Source organism: Myxine glutinosa, chromosome 1 (genome assembly GCF_964187855.1).
Source record: "Myxine glutinosa chromosome 1, kmMyxGlut1.1, whole genome shotgun sequence".
Taxonomy (NCBI): Eukaryota; Metazoa; Chordata; class Myxini; order Myxiniformes; family Myxinidae; genus Myxine; species Myxine glutinosa.
The window spans coordinates 343,102,520-343,120,900 of NC_136261.1; the positions used below are offsets into that span (position 1 = coordinate 343,102,520).

Sequence of the window (18,381 nt, forward strand, 5' to 3'; positions counted from 1 at the left end):
CCACTGAGGATGCAATAGCTTTTTGTTAAGAATAGCATTTTTATTTTCACAATTTTTAAAGTTATATTATGTTTTTTCTTGCCTTCTATCTTGTCTTTATTTGTATATCACCATATACTGCCCTTTTATATTTTGCAGTGATCCAGCAGGTTTGCAGAAAGGAACATGGCGTAGTGATGCCTGTCAGATTGTTGACGAGGCATTGCAGATTAGGCAAAAGCGAAAAGAGAGAGCCCCAACACCTCCTCCCTCACCCCCTGCTATTCCGCCACAACATTTGCAAGAGTACACGTAAGATGGGATATGTGAAAGAGAGAGAGAGAGAGAGAGCAGTTTGGACGTGATACAAAAATCAAGGGTATTTGGTAGTTTGCTTGTTTTAAGTATTGAAAGTGGTTTGTTTATCAGTATTTGGTTATTTTCTATAGGTGGAAATCTTTTGGGGAATTCCTTATGGCGTCGTACCGCGCCCTCTCAGCAACAGAAAGCCAATGCTGCTTTCTCGCCCGCCCACTTGATCTCTCACCTTATGCTTTGCCGCCACCTGCTCCGACTTCAACCCCAGTCAGCGTAATCCAAGCTGCACCCCCAGCCTGCCTTCCACCAGTTTCTACAGGGCTTGTATCTCCATTACCCTCGTGTCTGCCGCTCACAGTAGTGGCTGTGCCACCTTTGTCCCAAGTTCCATCTCCAAGTGAAGCATGCTGTGGATCTACAGAGTCTCTTTCTCAAGGTTGTAGAAAATTTGTCTTCCTTTTATTTAGTTTGGACCAACTGGTCTCCTTTTCATGAAAAATAATTTTAAGTGTATTTTTACGGTGTAGCCCCTAGGGCAAAGCCGTCTAGAACAGTGTTTGTCCGTCCGTATGTATGTATGTATGTATGTATGTATGTATGTATGTATGTATGTATGTCCCCTCAAACGTATGCTAATCAGAGCTGAGGATCTGGTCACATGACAGGGTGATCTGATTACGTCTGATGTCATTACGGCTGTACGGCGGCTGACTCTCCACACTCCAGCATTTTGATTCCAATTTCGTTCAGGCCGAACATATCGTCAAACCTGTCATATGTCACAATCACCATGCTCTACCTTTACGTTTTTCATTCAGTGTGAAACACAAACAAACCGATTGTTAAAATGACCATCAAATAGTGAAAGCATCGGTGTTACGGCTCTTCCAACAAAACGGTACTTATAGGCCTTCGGCTTCATGCCACACCTTCGGGTCGCTTCGGACAAATTAAGCCCAGGTTTCTTAATACAGTAGTGTATCGTTTCAGTTGTATAATTTTGGTAATAGTAACAATAATAATATAGTAAATATGACCATAACACTTTAATCCCAATGTTGTGAATACAAAGTTAGTGGATTGAAGCGGTGTATGGTTCATGAATCAATGGTAAGCGGTGTACGGTACTAACAACCGCGCAAGTAAGGAATTAGCCTCAGTTTTTTTATAACGTTATTAACCCAATCCTTGTGGGGTATATAGATTACAGTAGATCTTCCCTCAGTTCTAGAAGTAAAACGTACCTCACGGATGTCGGGATTCCTCCAAATTTCTTTGTTTAATGTTATAAACAGCAATAGCGACTGTTTAAAAAGCTAATTATATGTGTTTGTGGTTTTTAATATTTTACAAGCCCGGCTACGCTGCTGTTAGACTTTCGGTCTTATTTAAATATGGGAGGTAAATGGGTTTTTTGTCGAAGTGGTGGAACCATCTTTCATCGCTCTTTCATTTAATTCACAATACGGAACAAGTAGTCATCGCCCTTGGCAGCAGGTCGTTTAAGCAACTGTGATGACGCATCCATGCATGTGTTTTTTGTGTGTCTCCGTAAGCAAATTTGGAACCCAACTGGAACAAACTTTCCGATATCTCAAGGTTGCTATCATCTCCTGTACGCAATGGTGTCCTATGCCAAGCTGTGCTGCAATCTCCCTAACAATCACCCTTTGGTCCTCACCGATGAGCGCTTCAACTTTCCACTCATTGCATTCAGTCGTGGCACTTCTTGGCCAAACACAGCGTGGCTGATCGGCGATGTCCAGGTTTCTGTCTGAAGTGTTTCACCCACCTTCTGACACTGCCATCACCCATGCAGGCATCTCCATACACCTGATTTAATCGCCATATATATCTGCAGCTGAGTTCTCCTTCACAAGGAATTCAATTAATGCACATCGGCGAAACTATGTCTTTGACAGCCATTTTGTCACTAGGGATTGTGGGAACACCAGTGGTGTGCATGTTCCGAGCCTGTGTTGACATTGGAGTGGACAGATGGATCGACATTGCTTATAATTTGTGTTCTACTCTATTCGGCATAAACGAGTGTTATCCACTGATGCTCATGACCGTTGGTATTTAGGTGCCGGTCGCTGTTTTTTTTTACCCATCAAGTTTCCATGTTAGACGGGCAATTTTTAAACAAAGAAAAAATTCTGGAAAAGTGCTCCAGTTATACGATTTGCCTGAACGCTCCATCAAAATGTATTCGACAATAATCCACAATTTCCCTTTTCCCAATATTAATTCTCCGTCACCCCCCTTTCATTGTCATTTTGACGAGTTCCAGAGGTCAATGTGTCCAATCAGAAGCGTTAGCCCACATGTTTCAGCAATTACCGTAATTTCCCGTGCTGCTATCAAGTGAAAGGTACGTTAGATGAAGCGATCCTGTTAGGTCAATCTCATGGCGGCTATTGTCTTCCAGGAGAACCATGATAAAGGCACGTGTATGCTTTACTGTTTTATTTAAATACGATACATACTCAATCCAAGGGTTTGAGCTACAGTCCCAAGGATCTGTTCCGTTTTCATTTTCTCGTCCCATCTGTTCTATTTTTTAATTGAACAATTGCTCCCTAAGTCGAGTGTCTATCTGCTGATATATTTCTTGTGCTTTATTCGAGTATGCCTGATTAGGGTCAAATTAAATTTATTTATGACCGGCATAGTTTTGGACTGTGTTTGGGATTCGGCTATGTGCTGCACTGTTCTTGCCTGCTTGCCGACTAGACTTTAAATTATCAGGAGTACACCAAAGCTAGCTAAGGAGGAATGTTATCAGGGGTAATGGATAACTAAGTTATTGAATGACAACAAAAGCAATGAAGTTTAATTTAAATTATGAACTCTTTTTATGTGTAGACAAACCATAATAAATTTACAAATGAGAAAAATGCAGTTTTTGGAATGCTATAGTGTTACGTGCTCCTCCCCAACCCCCTGGTCACGGTGTACCTACGAGCCCCGAGAGGAGTCACGGCCAGAAAATGTGTTATTTTGTGTGTCAAAGATCAATGGAGAAGCCACCCCAATTGTTACTCACAAACAAATATTGTATTGAGATCACACAAGAATAACGGTACAACAACAATAGTATTCAAAAGTACAATCAATATGTCCTTTGATGGTACCATCAGTTTTGCAATATATAACTCACTGTGCTCCAAGTGAGTGTAACAAGAACATTCCCCAATGTCTCTTATTCCCGGCTCCAAGGCGAAGTTGATTCGCTCCAGCGATCGCTAGAACGATGTCCAAACGACCAGAATCCCGTGCGGATGGCCAGGGCAGTCACACAGCCGAAGCTGTACAAAGGCGCCCTCAAGGCGACTGGGAAATCCAAAGGCGCCTTACAGGCGACCACGAGATCACACCCTCGGGTATGGACGAATTAGCCTTCAAAAATCCACGTCGCACACACGCCCCAGATCGACGTCTGAATGCGGTGAGATTTGTCGAAAAGAAACGAAACCGCGAGCGAAGCACAAATCCTGCGTGAGTCAAAATGGCCGACGACCCGGTCTCGTGGCGCACGGCACGGCGATGATTCTCTCCTGAATCGATCGCAAAACCTGACATGCAGGTTGACCGGTCACAGCGATGACAACTCCGTCGTAGGATTTCCTCTCCCGGAAACCCGAAAGTTCGCTCGTGACTCTGGCTCGCCAACATTCGCTTTAGAACCCGGAGCAACTCGGCTTTCTTGTCCGACTCATTCGCTCCACCCTTTTTTCTCTTCTTCTTCTTTGTCTTCTGGTTCCCGATCCGGTTTCATTTTTAAAACATTCCTTTTACCTTTTGACAATAATAATTGCTATTTCCCTCGAACAACAATAATAATAATACATGGAACCAGAAATGTCTCAAGTGGATGAAAGCCACCACAACGGAAGTGACGAATCCGTAACAATAGTCAATTTTTGCTTTCTTTGTTTTTACGTCTAATTCCCAGACATTTTATTAATGAAAGTGTTGGTCAAACAAATTTGATTAAAAAATACTACCACTACCACTACCACTACCACCACCACCACCACCACCACCACTACCACCACTACCACTACCACTACGCTGCATGCCCGACTAAGAGATGTAGCGACCCCCATAACTGTCGGTCTTCCACCGTCTGCCAACATTCACGTGAGCTAAGGCCAATCTCTTGGCACACTGGTGTAACCAAGACAGTCTTGGGCATCCTCGAGGACGGCGCCAGGTTGGATTGGGTCAGTGACCATGGTAAAGATTTGTGCCAATTCCAGGGATATATGAGCTCGTACATGGTCACTGAGGCGGCAGATGTTTCTAAATTGGGAGTAGTGTCATCTTGCAATATCGAGTGTGATCGGGCCGAATCTAGTGATCTCACAAATGGTCATGTTTGAGACTCGGTCATACCATCGAACCCCAAGGATGTGGCGTTGACATCGCATATGAAAAGCTTGTATGATGTATTGGTCCTTTTTCAAAAGTGTCCATGTCTCACAACCATAGAGTAGCACAGGAAGGACTCATGTTCTGTAAATACAGAACTTCGATGGTAAACTAAGACGTTGCTGTTTCCAGACAGCGTCTAGTTGCGCCATGACAAAATCAGCCATGCCAATTCGTCTACACACATCAGGGCTGCAATATCCAGATGAATGAATGTTGGAGCCCAGGTAGGTGAAGTGATCCACTGACTCTACAACTATGCCAGAGATAGGTAGTGGGAGGGGGGAAGGACCAATGGCAGCATTCTGTACATTGGCTTTTTACCGTGAAGGCGTGAGGCCTAGGTCGACAAACCATAACTCAAAAAGTTATGGACGAAATTGGACAAAACCTGATGGACAGGTAGAGAGCGTGCCAAGGACTAATTTATTTGATTTTGGTGAAGATCCCGATCCAAATCCGGGCACAGTCTTTTTTTAGTTTTCTATGCAATTCTTCTCCATTGAGAGATCGGGCCAAAAACCATGTTTAGCAGAGATATTAAAAACGTTATGGACGTGTTGTGACAAAATTTGGAACAAGAGCAAGCTGATTAGATTTTGTTTAAGGTCGGGATGCAGATCCGGCCTATCAGTGGGAAACAAAATGTAAACTGTTCAGCCTGTTTGAGGTATCCGCTCTAACATGTGTCATATTTTAGAATGTGATTCTTGATATGTGGAAATAAACTTGTATAGATAGTGGTAAAGCCCTGTACCAACAAGGTGGTATCAACAACATAAACACTTATTAGCTTTTCTTTTATCATGGAGTACAATCGTACTCCATATGTATGGAGAGATGTTAGGTGAAAAAATGGCCGCCTATTCAAATGTGTACCAAATGTTATCTATCTATAATTCCAGTAATCTCTGTGTGTTTGTTTGTACGTTTGTACGTTTGTACGTTTGTACGTTTGTACGTTTGTACGTTTGTTTGTTTGTCTGTGACCGCTGTTTCTCGACAACCACGGGTCCGATATACTTTTAACTTGCCAGGTATATTGCTGGGGACCCGAGGATGTGCCTTTTCAAGGTTTCATATTAATCGGACAATTACTTACCGAGCTATGTCCAAAAAACGATTCAACCAATCAGAGAGCAGCGAACTATCGCGTGTGCCGAACGTGGCGGACACACTCTGCCTCGGATGGCACATTTGAGAGCGTATTCATTTATTTCACGTTTGCAAACTATGTTGGCGCTATGTTGGCGTTAAACTATGTTTTAAAACTAATAAAAACCATTTCATGTAAATAGAGGGGGGGGGGGGGGGGGGATTGTCACTGTACTCGCACGAGCAGATGGCGGAAGTGCCTGACCGCCAAGTGAAGTCCGAGCAACTCGCGGTCGAAGGTACTGTAACGGCGTTCGGGCGGGCGAAGCTGCCGGCTAAAGAACGCCAGCGGTTGCCAAGCTCCGTTTTAAAACTAATAAAAACCCCGGGGGGATTGTCACTGTACTCGCAAGCCGTTCGCCGTTCGCTTTGGCGTTGCGAATGGACCAAAACATTTCATGCACCAAACCATTTCATGTAAAGCGTTCGCCGTTCGCTTTGGCGTTGCGAATGGACCAAAACATTTCATGGACCAAACCATTTCATGTAAATAGAGGGGGGGATATAATTTTAGATATAGATATAGTACGGGCATGCCCTAGTGCTAAATAATTACAATAGAGTGATGTCATAAGCATTTAAAAGCCATATCTTTTATTTTCGTTTTCATACCTAACGAGAATGAAAAATGCGTCAAAATACATCGCTAAAGTACCAGATCGAGAGATCGCAAAATAGCTATGTGTTCATCGACAGATTTGTTGATAAATGTCATTGTGCTTAGCACAATAACTGTTGAAGCAATTGCAATGATTCCATCGGAAGGAAGCGACATTCTTTCTTGGGTATTGCACCCACACCACAACAATTTTTTTTAAATCGGATTTAAAAATCGATACACCACAAAAATACACCAAAGCGAAAATGTCACGTTGGCATGACAAAGCACGGGTTGGTTTTATACTCTCATAGAATATGGCCAATGTAGCTTTCTGAAAAAATAGTTAACCAAGTCAGAAAAAAACATTTTATAACAAGAACGACCACACTGTGGTCAAAACCTGCGACAAAATCCCGTAATGGGCTGATTGGGTAACGCATATTTAAAGCACTCTTAAAAGATGAGCAGTGTGATTGGGAAACACACATTTAATGCGTTTTGTCTGTCTGCAGATATCTGTTCAAGCTTTCTCAATTTAATATCTGTCTGTTCAATACATTTGGTTTATATTTCTTTCTATTTTTCTTGGAAGATGTAAACTTGGAGCGAGCACGACGTGGAGCAAAGCGAAAGCGAATTGTTGCTGAGGAGGCAGGGGAAGCAGCAAAGCGGCGTTCAGCTCGTGTACGGAACACACGTGGCAAAAAAGAGGGTCGTGTGGATGTACATGAGTTGTTGCTGAAGTTTCTTCCATCACGGTAAGCGCTTGCTTTCTCTGACCTGGTCCGTTGGTTGATGGCTATTACATGACCCCTGGCTAGCCTACACTCCTGTTCTTGTCAGCCCTTGCTTCTCTTCATTGCTTGCCCGTCGACTGCTGATTCCCTCCCTTGCTGACTTATTCGCCAACTGTTTTCTCACTTGACCTTTTTCACATTTATTATTTTCTTCTTTGGCCCTCCTGCCGTCGGTTCTCTCTCGTGCCATGGCGCACCTGCCAATGATTCTCTCTCGTGCTCTGGCCCTCCTGCCCGCCGGTTCTCTCTTGTGCCATGGCCCTCCTGCCGTCGATTATCTCGTGCCATGTCCCTCACACCACCTGTTCTCTTTCGTGTCAAGGCCCTCCTGTCGCTAGTTCTCCATTGGGCAGTGGCCGTCCTTCTTTACGCCAGTTCTCTCTCATGCCGTAGCCCTCCAGCCGCCGGTTCTCTCTCATGACATGCCCCTCCTGCCGCCGGTTCTCTCTCGTGCCATGGCCCTCCTGCCACCGGTTCTCTCTTATGCCGTGATTCTCCTGCCAGTAGTTCTTTCTCATGCCGTGGTTTTCCTGCTGCAGGTTCTCTTTTATGCCGTGGGCCTTCTTTCACTGGTTCTCTGTTGAGCTGTCGTCTTGCTTCCAGCAGTTCTCTCATGCTGTGGTCTTCCTGCCGCCGGTTCTCTATTGATCTGTGGACTTCCTTCCGCCAGTTGTCTTTCGTGCCTTGGCCCTCCAGCCTCTATATGTCTCTCGTGTCGTGGCCCTTCTGCTGCCAGTTCTCTCCCATGCCATGGCCCTTCTGCCATTTGTTGTCTCCTGTGCCGTGACTCATCTGCCGCCGGTTCTCTCTCGTGCCTCCTGCCGCTGGTTCTCTCTCATGCCTTGATTCTCCTTCCGCCGGTTCTCCACGTGCTGTGATCCTCCTGCCACTGATTCTCTCTTGTGCCGTGGCCCCCCTGCCACCAATTTTCTCTCATGTTGTGGCCCTTCTGCTGCAGGTTCTCTGTCGTGCCATGGCCACCCTGCCATCTGTTCTCTCTCGTGTCGTGGCCCTTCTGCTGCCATTTCTCTCCCATGCCATGGCCCTTCTGCCATTGATTCTCTCCCATGCCGTGACTTATCTGCTGCCAGTTCTCTCTCGTGCCCTGGCGCTCCTGCCGCTGTTTTTTTCTTGTGCCGTGGTGCTCCTGCCACTGGTTCTCTCTCCTGCCATGGCCCTCTTTCTGTTGGTTCTCTATAATGTTGTTGCTCTCCTGCTCTGGCTGTTCGCCCTCTCTTTCTCTCTCTCTTTCTCTCTCCGCCCATGACCCGTCTGCTGCGATTCTCTCTCAAGCTCATTTTGTTTTCCTTCTCCTTCTGTATTATTATTATTCTTCATTCCTTGCAGGGTGCTAGTTGATGGTGAAGTGGAGGTGAAAATTTGCTGGCAACGTATGGGGTACCTGACTTATCAGATTTCTGTCTTTTCCTGAGTTTCTTAGCACAGTTTCTTTGGTGGTGGTGGTGGGTTTTTCACTTTTTTAAAGTGTTCCTCACAGACGTGCCAGAATTTTCTCAATTTGCAGATTTCTGCTTTTTTCTCTTCAGTAATCACTCCTATTTAAAATATGACACCAAATTATTGGTTGAGGGTATGGGGAGTGTTATGTTTTGCAGGTTAATGTGAGTGGCAATGCCAAACGACGAATGCCAACAATGCAGGGTTGGTGGTGACAGACACTATGTAATTTACTGCGTTTCTTGTCCTTGTGTTAAATACCGAACCTTGCATCCTTGCTCCTGTCTTAGTGTCAAGGACAAGTTTTTTTTTTTTTTTTTTTTTTTTTTTTTTTTCTGTATACAAGATCGAGGCTCGTGACAGAGCTAACATTAATCACACAAAAAGTCAAACCGACACATAAAACACAAAAATAAGGGGAGCGGTAGACAAGATGGGGAGAGAGGGGGAAGGACACAAACACAACATTTGAGAGCAGGGACATCGGGAGAAATGTGGGAGGGGGAGGGCTTGGGGGGAGGTGGGAGAGGTATAAAACATATGAACACTGCAAGGACTTCCAGGAAAGAAGTTGGAATTTCCAAAAAAAAAAGTGTATCTGTTGGTGAATTAGCAGGGGTAGAAAAGATCAAGGTTTTGGATGGGGGAAGATAAGAGATGGTGGTGAACAGCTGTTTTAAAGACCTGGAGGGAGGAGTGGGATTGAAGGGAGTGGGGGAGTTTGTTCCAGAGGCGGGAGAAAAGGGGAATGAAAGAGTGAAGGTGAGCAGAGAGCCTAGATTTTGGCAGTTTAACCATAAGAGGGTTGCAGGCAGATCTTGTGCGACCTGAAGGAATATTGGGGGGACAGAGCACAGAGAGAGCTGGGGGAGCAAGGCCGGAGAGGAGTCGGTAGAAGACAGAAAGACCACCAACCTGCCTGCAGTGAGTGAGTGAAAGGCCCTCGGAGTTAGCTTTATCGCAGGAGATTCCAATGATTCTGAAAGCTTTGGTTTCAACAGCATGAAGCCGAGCTAGGTGTGAGGCAGGAGCACCAGCCCAGAAGGGGGAACAGTATTCCATTGAGCTGCGGATGAAAGCCTTGTCTGTGGTGAGGATCTCAGGTGTGCCAAGAAAGGACTTCGCAGGACGAAGGATGCCTAGTCGGCGACTCGCTTTGGAGGCCAGCTTGGAAATGTGGTTTTCCCAAGAAAGATCATGGCAGATAGTGAGACCCAAAAGCTTGAGCGACAGAACTTCTTGGAGAGGATTGTTGAGAAAGTAGATGGGAGGGTTTTCCAGTCGGTCCTTTCGGAGAGACATTGTAAGAGTGTGAGATTTGTTAGGATCGAAAGACATGTTCCAATTGTTTGAGCAGTCTGTGATTTTTTCCAGGTCTGCAGCGAGTGAGGAGGCTGCAGACTGCCGATCTGAGGGATGAGGAATGGAGCGGCAGATAGTGGAGTCATCAGCAAAGAGATAGGGAGGATTTTCCAGAGAGTCGGAGAGATCATTGATGAAGACCAGAAATAGCACAGGGCCCGGAACACTACCTTGCGGAACTCCAGACAGAACAGGAAGGGGAAATGAGAGAAATCCATTCAGGGCCACACGTTGCCTATGACCAGAGAGGAAGTCCGCAAGCCATGAGTGGAGATTTCCATGCATACCATAGGAGGAGAGTTTGGTGAGCAGAGCGGGGTGCCTGACCGTATCGAAGGCACGTGATATGTCAAGTGAGACGGCTCTGATTTCCTGTTTGGCCTTGAGGACCTCCATCCATTGTTGCGACAGCAGAAGCAACATGTCCAGAGTAGAATGACCTGGTCTGAATCCAAATATGAGATCTGAGATCAAGCCATTGGAGAAGAGGAAGGATTTGATATCCAAAGCAATGATGGATTTGCTGATAATTGGGAGCAGGCTGATTGGTCTGCAGTTGCAAGGATGTGTTTTTGCATCTTTTTGTGTAAAGCGGTAATGTTTGCTGATTTCCAAGATGCTGGCAGATGACCTTAAGCAAAAGAGAGGGTGAAAAGAACAGAGAGAGGGTGAGATAGAGAGGCAGAGCAGGATTTTAGGACCCGTGGGCTGATGCCGTCTGGTCCAGTTGCAGAATCAGAGTCGAGGTTTGACAAAAACTTCTCCACCTTGTCAGGAGAGAAGGACACAGAGTCCCGGAGCAGTTGGGCTCGACTGGGAAAGGTGGGAACAGAGAGAGATGGGTTTGGGACACAAGATTTTGAGGCAAACACAGAGCTGAGGAATTCGGCTTTGTCACGTGCGGTGTCAACTGTGTAGCCGTTTGAGGTAAGGGAGGGGATGGAGGGGGAACAAACACCAGAAACGGATTTGACCAGACGCCACCAGGATTTGGAGGAAGGAGACAGGTTTGAGAGTTCAATCTTGAGTGTGGAGAGATTGTGCTCTCTGGCACTCCTGAGGGTAGACAGTAGACACACACTTGTTCCGAGCTTGGTAGAAGGAACTGAGATTGCCTTCAGTTGGATTTGCCTTCCAAGAGGCAAAGGCAAGTTGTTTCAGGGCAACTGCCTCACCACAAGATTCAGTGTACCATGGACGGGAGGAAGGGTAAGACGACTGAAGACGAGATGGGATAAATCTGTGCATGAGAGAGCAGTTTGCTTTGGAAGAATTCCCAGGAAGAATTGATGTCAGAGGCAGTAGAGATGGGAGACCAGTCCAGATGATTGATGGCTGCTTGCAGACCGTGCCTTTCAGCTTGAGTGAAATGCCAGACTCGTCGGCGCTGAGGAGGCTCTCTGAGAATGGCCAGAGAGATGTCCACTTTAACAAGCACATGATCAGAAGAACCGATTAGAGCAGAAGAAGAGCTGCAGACATTTGCAGGGAAGTTAGTCATAACCAAGTCCAGAAGAGAAGATACTCCATTGACTGAGATCCGGGTCGGGAAATTGACAGATTGTGTCAGTCCCAATGAGTCGCAGAAGTCCTTTGCTGAGGTGCCATGGCTGGTGAGAGATGAACCCACACCCAGCCAGCTGGCATGATGACAGTTGAAGTCGCCACATATGAGGAAGAGAGGGTTTGGATGAGTTGATAGAAGTTGGTCCATGTTGACCGACAGCGAAATGTAAATGGAGTCATCACTGTTTGGAGGACGTTACAGAACACATATGAACAAAAGGTGGGAGTAGAGAGGAAGCCGTAGCCAGAGGTACTCCTGGGGGTGGGGTGGAGAGAGGGCAGTGCAAGGAGAGTGAGGAAGAGAGTTTTTGATAAAGATAGCCACCCCACCATTAGGACGAGGCTCAGGTCTATCATACCGGAGGAGGGAGTACCCAGGAAGAGATATATTACGGAATCAGAGACATCTTGAAGGAGGAAAGTTTCTGTTAAGCAGATCAAGTCTGGATTGTCAGAAGCAACCTGAATGGAGAGATCAATCAGGTTTGAGCGAAGGCCCTGGATGTTTGAGGTCCATACCGTTAATGAGGAGAGAGGGGGAGCATCAGGTGCAGGACAGGGGAGGGGTAGGGTCAGATGAAGGATGAGAAGGGGAGGTAGGGAGAGCAGTTGATAGTGTGTCAGATTACAGAAGAGATACAAGAAAGGGAAGGATGAGGAGGGCGAAAGGTTTGATGGTGATGTGATGAGGCACAGTGAGGAGTTGTTTGAGGGGGGGCAGAGGAAAGTAGAAGCTTGGGGGAGGTGGAGGTATGAGATAGAAGGGAGACAAAGTGGGGAGGAGGCAGCTTTGAGAAGGAGGTGGGAGGAGTGAGAATTTGGGGGGGGGGGGAGATTTGAAGGGGAGGGGTTGGGGGGTCAGATTAGGAGGGGAAGGGCAAGGGGGAGTTTAGCAGGGGAGGGGCAAGGGGGGAGTTTAGGAGGGGAGGGGCAAGGGGGGATATTTGGAGGGAAGGGGCAAGGGGGGAGATTTGGAGGGGAGGGGCAAGGGGGGAGTTTAGAAAGTGGATGATTCATGAAAGATGAACATTTATAACAAATTGGGTTTGTTGTGATTTTCAAGTTCGTGATCCGTTTAAGAACGATGGAGGAGGGGTGGAATGAATGAGAATTTAGAGCATGTAGTGAGAAAGAATTCTAAGAGATTGAATATTTTTTTGAAATGGAATGAGTTGAGGAGGAAATTGAAAGGAGCCTTTTAAATAGGAAGAAAAACAGTGTGTTGTAATATACCACTGAATAAAACATTGCAGGGGAAAGTTTAAACATATTGATCTTCAGAACCGTGAAGAACAATCTTATATTCACAAAAATACCAACGGGGAGAGGGCCTTGATGGACAACCACGAGTCACTTGAACAGGGCAAAAGGTCAACAAGTATTAACAAGTATTACAAGTATTACTTGTATTAACAAGTAAGGCTGCATCTCCAGGATGCAGTTATTATTAATTTCATCGTTATTACCACATGTATTGCTCGTACACTGACGTCTTTGTTGTGAACCCCCTTCCCCACTTCCCGCCCTCCCCCACCCTACCCACCCCCTCACTTGCCTCCCTCTTTTAATATTTCCGTCAGCTAAGCAACTCTGCATTGCCCGGCAATGCCCTGGTACCTTTGCTAGTACTAAATAAATAAAACACGTGACGAAATTTATGAGTTTGACATGACTGTGTGCTGTGCTTCCATATTATCTGGGCCTTTCAGACAGAATTGTCAGAATAATGTGTCATATGAATTGGTGTCTTATACTTAGATCTATGCACGATTCAAAAAAATTAAAACCTAGAATCAAATAGAAGACCAAAACGTTTGAGCATTGAAGTCGTCAGAAGGAATCAGAATAAGTGAAGAGCAAAGATGGAGTATTTTGACCAAATTCAGTTGAGAGAGGGGGGAAAGCATCTCAAAATGTAAAGCCCATCCGCCTCCGCTTTGTGAAGATCACCTGTCTCTATCATCGGTCGATGAAGATGAAGGACTCAACAAAATTTTGGATGCCGTTCATACAATGTAGCCTACATTCATTTGCTGTAGTTTCATTGAAATGTTTTCAGACATTTTGGCTAACATGTTTACCGCTTGATTCATTTCATTACATCCACTGCCAATTACTTCAAAAAGATTCTTAAAACGCTTAGTCTGATTTATTTTCATTCTTAAGCAGCTGATTCTTGTTACATGTATAGTCAGCTTTTATTTGTCACAAATTTTGTGTTTGTTCTCATTAGTCTAATTAAAGGTGTAATTAGCACTAATTTAGTGCTAATGATTGATAATAATTGAGACGTGGATGACCTTGGACTTGTCACTGTATGGCAACACTTTCCTTATTTTTGGTCCACGTCTCAGCTTGATAGGTAAACAGGTCGTTGGTCTCCTTCATGTCAATGGTCTTGTCACGAATATTGACTGCCAGCCTCTTGTTGCCAGATGTGTATATCTAGTAGTTTTGTCTCTTCACTGGTGCTCACGTTCCCATTGATACGCTCGGCGACATAATCTTGCTACAGCTTCTGTCCGGTGTCATCTATGCCCTCTCTCTCCCCAACTTGTCTCCCGCTCACTTTTATTACATGTTTTATGTGTCCGTTTTTTTTTTTTGTGATTCATGTTAGCTCTTCCACGAGCCTCGATCTTGTATTCCAAAAAAAAAAAAAAAAAAAGTGCCATGTCAAAGGAAATGACATTGAGGTATTCATCACCAACTGTCAACTCCTTCAACTTATGGGCTTGCATTATAACGGTCAGCGATGTTGGCCACTCATGTGCGACTTCTGGGATTAGAAGTTTTTGCTCCAAACTCTGTCAAGTGCTTACATTGTAACCTGCCCATTCTGGTATTTGACTCGAGTCTCCATTTTACATCCGGGAAACAGCTGAGGCGACAACCCATCCTAGACGTGTGAGCTGGTTCACACCGTTTGCACCTTTCTTATTATTGGTAAAGTGAACTTGCTCATCTTTTCTTGGCCTGGTGGTGTCTGCTTTGGCTTCTTACAATATATAATAGTTGTGTGGTGTGGGTTCACAGAGAGACTCTGCATCAGTGACATGTAGGGGTGGTGTCATTGTTTCTCCAGTGGCATCAGCTTTCTGGTCGATGGCGGTAATTGTCGTGCATGTGTTACTTTTGCCATCTGCAATCTCCTCAGCAAATTCAGCATTGTCTGCTGTAAAAAAGACAAATGTGCCTTTCTTCAGAAATGGTGGCGTTGTTCTTGCCTTTGGTGGTGGAGGTCTTGCATCATTGCTTGGAAGCATTGTTCTCCACTACAGCATTGTGCTGTTTCCATCATCAGGGTGCGGCTGTTCGACGCACAGTGATCATGGGCGGTAAGGCAATCCACAAGCCACCGAAGGTGAATGGAGGTTACATTTTCACCCCTGTTTGTGTGTCTGTGTCTGTTTGTGAACAGGACATCTCAAAAAGTTTGGACGGATTTGGACGAAATTTGGTGGACTGGTTGGGTATGTGACAAGGAAGAATTGATTCAATTTTGGTGAAGATTCAAATCCGGATCCATATCGGAGAATTTTATATTGTGATACTTAACTATAGAGTTATAGGGTTAAATGCAATATATAGCAGGATATCTCAAAATATTATGGATGGATTTGGACGAAACTTGGTGGACAGGCTGGGTATGTGACAAGGACGAATTGATTCACTTTTGATGACTATTCAAATCCAGAGTTGAAAACGATAATTTCTTTTATTTTTTCAAGTGATTCTTCATGATTGAGTGTTTGGGCCAAAAATGATATTGTTACTGATCGCGGTTTAGATGGTATGATGGGCCGAGCGGATGGTCCAACCGTGACCGAACAGTTACTCCCCGATTAGAACCCGATTCCACCCAAACGTTGGCCGGATCGCACCGCAGCTATTCAATAGGGAAAAGACAAAGGCGACACGGATGTGAAGAAGAAGAAGAAGACAAAAAGGTTGGAAATACTACTAAATTTATTCCTACTATTTACATGCTCAAAGTAACCAAGGAGAAGGAAAGATAATAAAATAATATACAGAAGAATCAGAGACACAGTGCAATTATTAGCTTATACAGACTTAATTAACCCAGGGACAGAACAAACAAAACAAACTCACGTACACAAGAAGGGTGGAAAGGCAGGAGGTGGATGGCTGGAGGGAGAGGAAGGTCCAAGGGGGTCCTGCAGCACAACCGGCGCGTTTAGCAGCCGCCGTTCCTTCACGGCCCTGCTCCAAACCGCCGTTCAGGCCCCCGAGCTGCTGTTGTGGCTGCTGTGGACGTCGCGTGCTTTGCCAGGCCTTGTCCGACTCGTCTGGTCCAAACCCTCAACTCTTTCTTGGTCCACTCACTCTTTACCACCGACTCCTCACCGCAACCAACGCAACCAACTGACCACCACCACCGACTCCTCACCGCAACCAACTGACCACCGACTCCACTGACTGACTCCTCACGACTCTCTCACTTGCTTCTTGTGTGCGCGCCTTTTATAGCGCCTCCAGCGATCAAGCCGCCGGCCTTCCTGACACGCCCATCGGTGTGCTCACCTCGGCCCTGGTTGGTCAAGTGGGGCTGGCTCACTCCTCCCCTCTATGACGAGGTGGAGACACGCCTTTCTTCTCCGACCCTGCCTCGTGGTCAATGGCGGTTTTGGAGGGGAGGTAATTGGCAATCGAGGCTCGGCAATGACGAAAGGGGATGTGAAAGAAATGGGGATTTTGGGGATGGGAATGAAAGGGGATCTATTCTCTTTCACTGGTGCAATGGAGTACTTCAATTAATGGGAGACACAGCCTTACTCTAAAACACAGAATAAGAGATAACTATCAAACAGGGGTATTCTATTATTTGGCTGACGTGTATGCTTGTGGACTAATTATGGGATGCCCTTTCACCTTTACACAGCTCCGGAGGTAGGGGGGCGCAGAATAAACAATAATAATAATAATACAGCACACAATCAAAAAAATACAGTCCTCATCTCCGCAACAATATATAGCATGATATTTCAAAAGGTTGTGGATGACTTATGACAAAACTATGTGGATGAGTTGGTTCGGCGACGAGAACAAGCGGATTCGATTTTGGATCAAGTCCGGTTCCAAATTCGTCCGATACAACCTTAAACTGTTCAGCCTGGCGGAGGTATGCTCTCTACTGAGCGCCGTTCTAGTTTATTGTTTCATGATGGATGACCAGAGCCAATCCTACCACTTTGGGATTTTCTCGAGCATGCTGAGACCGAAAGCCAGCATACTGTGTTCTCAGCCTATATGTGACCTGCCTCTGATTTTAATCCAATCTTCACCTGGCATGTTCACATACGTGTTCTCGATGTCTTCCATAGAAAGGTATACCCCATTTTTGGTTTGAACGTCAATAATGATCACTAGTTCAATGAAACTAGCAGTTTGTCATGGGCATTCACTCTTCTTGTTTCCTTTTCTTGCATGAGTTGCATCTCTCAGAGCATGAAAATATTTTGTATCCAACAACCTTTGTGATGTTGGACATCAATAGCATGGGCGATGGGTGTCACCTACGGAGATGGAAGATGCCAGTCTCGTTTTCGGTCCTTGGTCGGGAGAGATTAGCACATCATCTTTGAGAGCCGGACCTGCATTATCTGTTCTTACTGCAAATAACGGTTGGTCACCAAACTTTTGACACCAGAAACAATGGCCTCCGTTCAGTGGTTGTGTCGCAGACCATGTAAAAGGTGCTGAGGCTGCATCAGAGCTTGATTGTTCACTGCTGTCAAAGCTTGTAAACTGACGCCCTCGCTCCCTATGGCTGTGCGACGCAGTGGTTAATGAATGTTGGGGGCGATCTCTTGCGCATTGCCTGCGGACTTCATTGGTGGCATTGGAGTAGTACTTGCGATGTCGGAGAGCCTCATTTCTCTGTAAAGTCTCAGTAATGCAGTCTAGTAGCCTGTTGTGAATTTGGACAAACTCGCCATCGTGCAATATTGCTCGCTCCTTTACTGCAGACAACAAAGTGTTTAAGGAATCAATTATTGGCCTCAACACAAATTAAACTGCATCTTTTTGCCACAAAATGCACAGTTTCCAGTTGGTTATCCGATTTGACTGCCGATTAAGTTGTGGTAACATAGCTGCAGCTATGCTGTTTGTTGACCTGTACGGTTTGTCGAGTCAGTACAGTCTGCAAGTTGAACCTGCCAGTGAAACAACAATAATTTACATTTAGTCAGCATGCACTAATGGCTGTACTAGCATAACCACTGATGACTATAATTTCATTGACCTAACATATAATGAAATATGGGGGTTTTGCCCCCAAAGAGGGAGGCTTCTATAGGTTCTCAAACAAGTTAACATCACTGGACTGACCTCGTATCGGAGTCGTTGGGCTTGTTGACACTCAACAAGTCAGGCAGGCAAGTCCTGTATCTGCACACGGCTTGTGTGCCAGTCACTCGAGGTTCTCGTTGACCATCTGCTGAATGTGTTCCATGTACTGCAAGAGGTCAAGCCTTTAGTATTAATTTCTTTTTTGGGTTCGTACAGTATATCGAGTGAATGCAATTATAAGCGGTCAAATTACAAATACAAAGGCCGTGGCTTCCACAGAGATGATATTAAACAAATAAGTTATCTATAGTCGCCATTTTGAAAAGCTAAGATGGTCGCCATAGAGATTAAAAAAAAAAGAAGGAAACATTGGTTTGTATTCAGTATATCCTA

At 45.3% G+C, this 18,381-nt stretch overlaps 1 protein-coding gene across 2 annotated transcripts in view; it reads left to right on the top strand.

The window, feature by feature from the left end:
• LOC137412890 (calcineurin-binding protein cabin-1) overlaps positions 1-18,381 on the top strand; it is a 180,766-nt gene that overhangs the window by 13,746 nt on the left and 148,639 nt on the right. Inside the window, exons 7-10 of one of the 2 annotated variants that reach the window (XM_068098225.2) lie at positions 139-291; positions 429-733; positions 7,083-7,248; positions 8,635-8,685. In XM_068098225.2, coding sequence (XP_067954326.2) covers positions 139-291; positions 429-733; positions 7,083-7,248; positions 8,635-8,685 — 675 coding nt within the window. The remainder of the gene's footprint in view (positions 1-138; positions 292-428; positions 734-7,082; positions 7,249-8,634; positions 8,686-18,381) is intronic. The other variant, XM_068098230.2, reaches the window with a different exon arrangement.